The sequence below is a fragment of the Papaver somniferum genome, unplaced genomic scaffold (assembly GCF_003573695.1).
Source record: "Papaver somniferum cultivar HN1 unplaced genomic scaffold, ASM357369v1 unplaced-scaffold_137, whole genome shotgun sequence".
NCBI classification, from domain to species: Eukaryota; Viridiplantae; Streptophyta; class Magnoliopsida; order Ranunculales; family Papaveraceae; genus Papaver; species Papaver somniferum.
In genome coordinates, this window is record NW_020622934.1 from 6,063,703 (window position 1) to 6,073,561 (window position 9,859).

General features: G+C 36.4%; 1 protein-coding gene across 1 annotated transcript; it reads left to right on the forward strand.

Annotated features, from left to right (window-relative positions):
• Window positions 1-629: 629 nt before the first annotated feature.
• Window positions 630-9,169, forward strand: LOC113334840 (protein EFR3 homolog). The gene is made up of 21 exons (XM_026581059.1): window positions 630-771; window positions 898-959; window positions 1,041-1,190; window positions 1,477-1,551; window positions 2,079-2,194; window positions 2,946-3,060; window positions 3,449-3,577; window positions 4,230-4,277; window positions 4,431-4,543; window positions 4,630-4,826; window positions 5,019-5,311; window positions 5,663-5,815; window positions 5,936-6,088; window positions 6,187-6,336; window positions 6,436-6,511; window positions 6,905-7,032; window positions 7,133-7,333; window positions 7,702-7,839; window positions 7,959-8,084; window positions 8,231-8,443; window positions 8,712-9,169. The coding sequence occupies exons 3-21, from the start codon at window positions 1,056-1,058 to the stop codon at window positions 8,874-8,876; spliced, it is 2,724 nt and encodes a 907-aa protein (XP_026436844.1). The 5' UTR covers window positions 630-771; window positions 898-959; window positions 1,041-1,055; the 3' UTR covers window positions 8,877-9,169.
• Window positions 9,170-9,859: the final 690 nt, after the last annotated feature.

Sequence of the window (9,859 nt, forward strand, 5' to 3'; positions counted from 1 at the left end):
TTGTGGCTGATAAAATCCATCATTTGTTTGGTTAGCTTGAGTTTGGGGCAAAAAGCTTTCATCATCTAACAAATAACTCATTTCCGGATCATTAGAAGTATTGACAAATACACTATGAGGTGAAGGGGGTTCTGATTCTGATTCTGAGGTATCATCACATGAATCACTCATATCACAATTACTAAACTAAAAAAAAGATTTTTTTGGGTTCAGCCATCTTCTTCTTCGTATTTCCTTCTTCTTCTTCTTATCTCTCAATAATAATGTTATAACAAAACAATCCCACTAATATAACTCACTAATCAATAATCACTAACTAATGTGTTACTAATCATAACACTAACACTAATTAATCTTGACACTAACTAAGTTAATCATTAAGGATAAAATAGGTATTTAAAAAAAATCAAATAAGGGGTGATTGAAAATTACTACCAATAACCACCCAAAAATTTAAGAGTAGTCCCTATTTTTCGAGCAGTCATCAGAAACTGATTCTTTAAAAGAGTGTGAGTGAATGAGTTCACGTGAGTTGTTATTGGCTCGTTGCTTAATACAAGAGAAAGATTCCATAAAAGGGCACAGGAGGCCGATGCATGCTTTTCCTTTCCGTATATTGAAAAACACAACCGTTTTTAGTTTTTTTATAATTTTCTTGCTTCTTCCTCACTCTTCTATATTTACTATTATGATTTCGCGGGTGGAAATCGGGTGCCGTCGTCGTCGTCGTCGTCGCCGCTCGGTTTTTCCCCTCGTATCAGACAATAACAGGTAATTAAATAAAAAATAAATTCAATCCATTCTAAAAAAACAAATCAGATTTGTTTGTTTTTAATCTTGTAATAAAACAAAATCTTTGATTCTTTTTTTTTTTATTCTCTTTTATCTTGTTTCAAGTCTATTTACAGATCGCTAATTCTAGACTTTGCAGTTGATTCATATCCCTCATTTTTGATTTGGTAAGTTGTTTTTCCTTTGAAATGAATCCCGATTTGTTTCGTTTTTCTTATTGTTGATAGCTAGATGGTTGTATTTGATAGACAGATAAATCAAAGATGGGGGTAATGTCGAGGCGGGTATTACCTGCTTGTGGTAATCTATGTTTCTTTTGTCCATCGTTGAGAGCTAGATCCAGACAACCTGTCAAAAGATATAAGAAACTTCTCTCTGAGATCTTCCCTCGTTCTCAGGTTCTGCAATTTCCTTTTCACCTTTTTTTTTTCCAATTTTCATAATCTCCATAGAAAACAAGGAGCAGATTAAGCTTTTCTTAAATAGGATTAAATTTAGGATCACATTATCATATCTAGACCATAGGCATTTCTTTACCTTTATGGGCATTGTGAATCTCATTTGACAGGGGGTGCTTTTTAATTGAAAGCGAACCATGAAAATATAAAAAACAATTCTAATACAGGAATTTAGTTGAGATTGTGTTTAGTTTCTTGCTCTTATGATGGTTCACTTCTGTGGCAGGATGCTGAACCAAATGATAGAAAAATTGGGAAGCTCTGTGAATATGCGTCAAAGAATCCTTTACGCATTCCGAAGGTAGTATTGGCATATTCATACACTTTTTGTTGCTTCTAACTTTACAATAGACACGAGCTGGTTCAGAATGCTAGGTTTGGTAATCATAAGTTGGTATCCACTCTCAACAAGTTATTGCGAGCTACTGGACACAGTATGAATTTTTTGATACTACTGTATTGAGTTCTTCATTTTAACTTGTAACCTACCTCACTAACTTCCATTTATTCTTCACACAATTATATAAGGATTAGTAGGAATCACGTCAACTTTTAATTCTGTCTCTCTGAAACGTTGATTTCTACTCAAAGCTAACAATGAAGTGGATGTCCAACTTTGAAGTCACAGCTGTAGGCTTTTTTTTTTCTTTTTTCTTTTTGATCTTTTTGTTGTTACCTCTTACTCATAGCAAATCATCCCTCGATTCTTTTTTATGTGGATCTGGTGGCATTATTTAGTTATGGTTATATCTAATTTGTATTTGTATAACATGTTTTGCTACAGACATCAGTGTCATTCAGCTTTGTATTTTTATTCGTCATGTCCAGATTACAGAATATCTGGAGCAAAGATGTTACAAAGATCTGCGGAATGAGCACTTCGGCTCAGTAAAAGTTGTATTGTGCATTTACAGGAAACTGCTATCCTCATGTAAGGAGCAAATGTAAGTTTATGTTGTTCAACCTAGGTATCCTTTAGGTCATTCTCTGACTTTCCTATTAAGAGATCTTTCGCTTCAAGGACCATAGAGATATTTGACGTTGTCTGCATCTTTTAGTGGGAATACAGGAGCTCAGTTTGTTAAAATAGGCTAACAAATATTGAGAAATGTCCCATGGTTACATGTTGTTCGTCACTTTTTTCGAGTCAAAAAGTTCCCTCCATTAAATGGGGATATATTGATTTCGATTTGGATCTATTTCTGGAAGCTCAACCATCTCACTGCACAGGCTAGCCAAATATGCTAAGATTTTTGCATGTGTACAGATTTGTCCTCTACCTAGTGAACTTTTTAAAATGCATGTGTGAGAGTAGTGATCTTTTTTGTTCTTGCATAAAGTGGCCAACTCGAACTGCAAGCATAACACCAATCTCGTTATAGACATATAAACAAACTCATTTAAAAGCCTTTACATCCCCTTGGATGATAACACGATTTGCTGTCTTCCACATATAACTTCAGACATCTAACCGACGGAGCTTTAATCAGTAACTGACGAATATGAATTCAAAGTAAATGCTGGATACTGATAGATTACTAGCAACTTCGATTGCCATATATTTTGTTTTGAGTCTGGTTTTCATTCTTTACAGTTTTGTTCCTTGAAAGTCATAGCTAGGTATGGATTTGCTATTCTTTTTCTCCTCTACCAGGCTCTTTTGGGTATGATAGTTAAAGCTTTTCATTGTTTCAGGCCACTATTTGCTAGCAGCTTACTGACTATTGTGCGGACCCTTCTAGAACAAACGCGACAGGATCAGATGCGCATTCTTGGTTGTCTTACTCTTGTGGATTTTGTCAATGGGCAGGTATATTCCAAGTTTTTAGTATAAACATGTACATGGAAGCCATGCTTGTAGACTAAGGTCAATCATTTGATAGTTCAAATCTTACTGTCACCAACTGCAACTTTTCACACATTTCCCTTGGCAACCCCGAATGGTAAGGAAAGAAAATATAGCTTTGAAGCAGATGTTCTTAAAGTTGTGGTGATTGTTCCTGCTGCTATATAATCAGATGTGGGCCATGTGTACAAATAGGCCATCTCTAGTTTATACTGAGATATTAATATATGCATATTGAAGATGTTTTGTAACTGATAACTGATGTATGAAACATATGATTGTGTAATATGAACCATATAAGTATCCATTTTTAAACCCTAAAATTGGCTCATGTTTTATGGTATCAAAGTAGATAGATGGCACACATATGTTCAGTTTAGAAGGCTTTATTCCTAAACTTTGTCAACTGGCTCAAGAAGTCGGAGAAGATGAAAGAGCTCTCACTTTACGCTCAGCTGGACTTCAAGCTCTCGCTTTCATGGTAAGTCTTTTATATTGATCATACACTTGTCTCCTTTTACTGCTTCCAGCTTCCCTGGAGTTGAACTATTCCATCCTTCTATATGAAGTCCCAGCGTCAGATAGATTGTAAGGAGATTTATAAATAACATGTTATTAGACAATTAGAGGTCTGTTTGGAAGCCTGCTCACTTTGTTATCGTCTAAAGGTCAAACCTCGAGGAAGATGGTTTCTCTCGGTGGCCTTTACACTTGGTCTGCGTCCAACTTAGACTTGGATTCCTTTTTCTGTTGGCTAGTTGCTGTTTGTGGTTTTATGGTTTCTAGTGGCTGAACTTTTGTTGCGACGATATTGCTGAGTAACAACATCAAAACAACAATAATGCAGTAGTGATTACTTACATTAGGAAACTATTGGTTAGAATGTTCTCCCACTCTCGTAATATGGCAGCCAAATTAATTTCATCAAAACAAAAAAGTAAGCCAAAATGACATCACATTCATACAATTTGCATGTCATACTAGGGAGGTATGCAAGTTTCTTATATTTAGACTTATTTTGTTACGTCTATAGTCAATATTGGGTCTCGTACTATATACACTTCCCTTCTCATAGCAGCCTCTGTCTGTTTTGGTTTTTGTCGTCTCATACTTGCTCTTTCATTTGTACCAAGGTGTGGTTCATGGGCGAGTATTCCCACGTCTCAATGGATTTTGACGCTGTAAGTGATGTAGTTTATAGGCGTTACATATCTGTCCTGAGATCATGTGCTCAACGCTTTTATTATTGCTGATATATTATGATATGTTAAGATTTACGCTTCTCTGGCTTTGAGTGTAATGGTTTTCTGTATTTACTTTTATTTTAAAAACAGATTATATCAGCTACTCTTGAAAATTATGCAAATCCCCAAAACTCCCAGGGTGTTCAAGAAGCTGCCTCATTGCCACCCCAACAGAATATAAAACCCATGGTTAACGTGGGGATGTAAGTCTCGCATCAAATACCCTTGTTTTCAGAATTAACATCCACATATTAGTTGTAAACAGACTTCCTCCTTTTGATTTGGACAGGGATGTTTCCAGGAGCCCCACATATTGGTCTAGGGTTTGTTTGCACAATATGGCTGGATTAGCGAAGGAGGCAACTACAGTCAGACGTGTGCTTGAACCGCTCTTTCGCTGCTTTGATGCAAGAAAGGACTGGTCTCCTGAGAATGATCTTGCCTCTTCTATTTTATTGGACATGCAATCCGTAATGGAGAAATCAGGTGACTTTCGAATATCTAGCTTATAAACAGAAACGAATTGTGCTGTTCTATTGGATCACATACTGGTAGCTTTCGAGTGTACATAAGATCTGATCCCCGGATTGGATCGTGTCATGTGCTTAGATTTGCGGGGCTTGATGAACGCACCATGCCGTGTCATGTGCTGTTGCTTAAACTGTGTTTTTTTTGCAGGGCAAAACACCAATCTGTTAATATCCATCTTGGTCAAGCACTTGGATCATAAAAATGTCATAAAAAACCCCAGGATGCAGGTTAATATCGTTAATGTTACCATACAGCTAGCACAAAACACAAAGCTGCGTCCCTCGATTGCAATCGTTGGTGCAATTAGCGACCTGGTAAAACATTTGCGGAAATGCATGCAGTATTCAGCTGAAGCATCAATCCACGGGGATAATACAGACCGGTCTAACAGCGCACTTCAATCTGCATTGGAAGAGTGCCTCACGGTGTTTACCAATAAGGTCTTGAATTGCGCTTTACTCCTATTTTCTTTTCTGAATATCTGTATTCATGTATATGAACCCACACAGCGACACAATTTTAGCTGGAGATCTAGTCATAAACATTTTGCACTATTTTGTATGTTAGAGGTCTGCCAATGTTATACTTTAATCAAATCTCTTATCTCGGAGTACGGTGTACCTGGAAATTATGTGGGTAACTGGTGACTCCCATCTGCGTTGGAGAATCTAAAAGCGAGCCTCATGTTGTTATTTCTTCTACATTCTTAAGTATTTTGTAGTAATTAATTATTACCTTTACTGTCTTTTTGGTTAAAAAATAATGAAACATTAGTTTGTTACCTTTAACAGGTTGGGGATGTGGGACCCATTTTGGATATGATGGCCGTGGTGTTGGAAAGTATCCCGACAGCTAATACTGTTGTGGCTAGAAGTACGATCTCAGCTGTTTATCGCGCTGCACAAATAATCTCTACGGTCCCGAATGTATCATATAATATGAAGGCAAGTATACTGTCTTTCGCATCATCAACTTCTTGTTAAACTCCATTCTGGAAAGCATGCAATGCACATTCAACGATAAAGTGCAAAACTAATTTGGATTACTGTATCTGTTGTGTCCAGGCCTTCCCAGAAGCTCTATTTCAGCAGTTGCTTTTAGCAATGGTTCACCCCGACCATGAAACAAGAGTTGGGGCCCACCATATCTTTTTTATTGTTCTTATTCCTTCACTTGCACAACCTTTGTCATATGAATCTGAAAAATCCTCACAAACGGTATTATCTCATATGCAACTCTTAATATAAATTTTTACTTTTCTTTCAATTCAGAATCCTCTTTATTGAACTGACTGGCTTCATTGTTCGTGTTCCAGGATGTAAGTTCTCTTCGGATGAGCAGTCACCAAGTGAGTCTTCTGCTTTCATCAATTTGGGTTCAAGCAACATCAACAAAGAACTCACCCGAAAATTTTGAGGCGATTGCTCACACTTATAATCTAGGTCTACTCTTTTCTCGATGGAAGGTGAGGTGTATTTTTCTTTTTTGCATACTTAATCTTCATTTGTAAGTCTTTAGATTATGTGTTAAATGTATTCGGTAACCAATTACTTGATAATATCAGACCTCAAGTCAAACGTCTCTAGTTCGGTGTTTCCAGCTGGCTTTCTCGCTAAGGAGTATCTCTATTGAACAAGAAGGTGAGCTGGATTTGATTCTCTTTTCATGGTATCCTCTTTCTATCCACAATATCAATAGAGGTATTTAGAGGTGCATAGATCAGTGGCTAAATGAGAATGATAATTTAGTAGCTAATAGCTTCTGGTGCCTATTTTTTAGGTTTTCTTAGATGAGACATATCTAAATTACCCATTCACTATGGTCACTTCAACAAGCTTTCCTAATCTAGAAGCTCGGGAGTAAAAGGAAAGATCTCATAAAGTGATGATAGTCAAGGGGTAATCTAGATATGTTCCCTATCTAGATTACTGAATAGAGGTCCATAGGCCCTTGAAGAAATATATTTCTTTTGGGTTGCTGTTTCTTTCCTTGAAGTATTATTCTGATAGTTAATTCTTTTATACAAATTGAAGGATTTTTGCAGCCATCTCGTAGAAGATCTTTGTTTACCTTGGCCTCATGCATGCTAATATTCTTAGCCAGGGCAAGCAGTCTTCCGGATATAATACCTTTTATCAAAGCAACACTCACAGATAAAACGGTGGATTTCTTTACTCTTCACTAGAGTATATAAATTCAGATCCATATGAATTATATTTGTTTTCGAGTATGTGTTTATCAAAACCTATCTCATGTGACAGGTTGATCCTTTTCTTGAGTTGGTTGACGATATAAAGCTGCAAGTAGTTCACACAATATCGAATGGAGAGAAGGCAGTTTATGGATCTCAGGAAGATGAGGAAGCTGCTTTGAAGTCCCTCTCAGAAGTTGAAGTAGACAATGGAGAATTAAAAGAAACTCTAATATCGCACTTCATGGAAAAATTTCGCCAAATGTCTGAGGTAATTGACATACTTTAACCTCCTAAACTATCTACTCAAATATATGCTTGTGCACGTCGGTTTTGGGGCAAATTTTCATTACAACGAAGCACACAACAGCGTGTTGACATATAGATATCTGAATTTAACAAGAGTCAAACGAGGGGTTTATATTTCGAGAGATGATACTACATCTTAAGTACAGAGCAAGTATCAAATAACTATTATCTATGTATGGGGTGAGCTCCTGGAGAATGTAGAATAAATATCTACAACTGTTTTCATAAGGCTAAATGGGAAGAGAAGCTACGAAATCTTGATGATAATTAGATAAACTGTTAACTGCTGGTTCCAGTGTAAGAATCATCATTAACTTGTGAACTTTGCAGGATGAGTTGTTGGACATAGAGAAACAACTTGAAGAGGGATTTTCACCTGATGATGACTTCCCAATGGGAACAGGATTGTTAATGGAAACACCACAACCAGGTTCGCCAGTGCAAAAGGAGTTTCAATCTTTTGATGAGGTTAAATATGTTCGTCTTCTTTTTGCTTCTTTACATACAATTATGCTGCTACTTTGATGTCTATATGACTAAATGAGCATAAGAAAGACTTCCATGAACATGAGATAGTGTCATTTCAGTTAACTCAGGCTGCCATGAGTGACGATGAAGCATTTCCAGAGGCAACTGGAAGCCAATTGGACCAGAGAACATCAATTTCAAACAATTCAGTCGATGTTTTAAGCGTTAACCAACTATTAGAATCGGTATGCCCATTTTAGGTTTATTTTCGTTCAAATGTTATGGTCTGCTGACAGTCAAATATATAACAAAAATTTCTAGAAGTGCCAAATTTTTACAGAACAAAAGCATGTGTCTGAACACCATAATGTCATCATATTTATCTTTACAGGTTTTGGAAACAGCTAGGCAAGTTGCAAGCTTCCCTGTGACCACCACTCCTATACCTTACGACCAAATGAAGAGTCAATGCGAAGCCCTTGTAATGGGTAAACATCAGAAGATGTCAGTTCTTCTAAGCTTCAAAAATCGAAAAGCAAATGGGTTGGAGTCGTTGGACTCATCCACACAGAATGAAACAACAGCCCATGATGTTTCGGACATGGTATGGAACTCAATATTTGATCAGGGATTGATATATTGCCACTTCCTAGATTTTTCAACGACCTGAACATTCCAAACTGGAACATAATAGTAGTTATCGTTAACCATAAAATTCATTTCATCTAGGATTTGCATAAGATAAAGATGATTTTAATCTGAGATATATAATACTCCTATACAACAATCAACTGCAGCGTTTATTCAGTCCAGTTAGTTGATGTTTTTGTTTGTGTGTTCTTCACATAGTTTAATTGAGGTTTTTTTTGTAGGAGGGGGATGCGAAAACAAAAGATATGGAAGTTGAGCAGCAAGATACTGCAGCAGCCCAGGAGGAGGAGCTCCTCATCCAATCTAATATCGAAAAGGAGCAACCTTCTTTCAGATTACCGCCTTCAAGCCCTTATGACAAATTCTTGAAAGCTGCAGGATGCTGAAGGGATTATTATCAATTTATTGTACTAGAGGCAGGCACTAGCCTATGATTTGGAGCATTGCATGCGTGTAAACTATGCTTAGATATTCATCCCTATTCTGTATTATTGTTTGTTCTCTTCTAACTAATTTTTTCATTCTTTTGTCTGCAGAAGCTGAAGTATAGCTTACATGCAAGCAAACATCATATTCTTTAGATTTATTGTAGACTCGAGAGAAAATTTAAGAAAAGACTCGAGAGAAAATTTAAGAAAATTTCTATTATTGCATATAACAACATTTCTTATTTGTACAATGTGATCGATTGTTGCCAAATGAAAAAGAAAAGTCCGAAAAAATAAATTACCTAGCATTCGCTTAGCACTAACTTAAGCTGAAGAGAATGAGGAAACTCGAGTTGTTTCTGGTTTTCAAACTTTTAGTATCCGCCTCTATATGGCCGGATGCTTAGTATCTGGATTGGGAAGCGTCAAAGAGGTTGCTTTTCTCTTCAAAAATAATTCCTTACTTCGCAGGAATCTGAGGGTGTTAGAGCTAGTGTATCCTGACATTTGTTTGTCATATTTACATGTTTCCGTTATTTTAGAATGGGAAGGGTCCAATGACACAGTTGATGTTTTGACATGGTTATGTTGATGTTTTGACATTATTTTTCACGTAAAACCTAAACGAGAAACAAGTTTAACCTAATTTTTAAGTGATTTGTTCTTCTTACAAAACTCTACATCCAATGGATTTTAAGATATGAAACCTCATCATTTATAAGTTTTAATTTCAACTGTTATTCTTCAACAATTGATTTTCCAAGTGGTATAAAAGGGTAAGCTTCCAATTCATCGCCGATTGGGTTTTATAAAAAAAAATGTGCCAAAATATCAGGTAAATGTCATTGAATCATTCCCGATTTTAGAAAGTGTTGTTTTCTCTATTTCTGTCTTTACTTTGTGTAAATTGTTGTAAGCGTTTTTTATGCTCACCAAAAGAG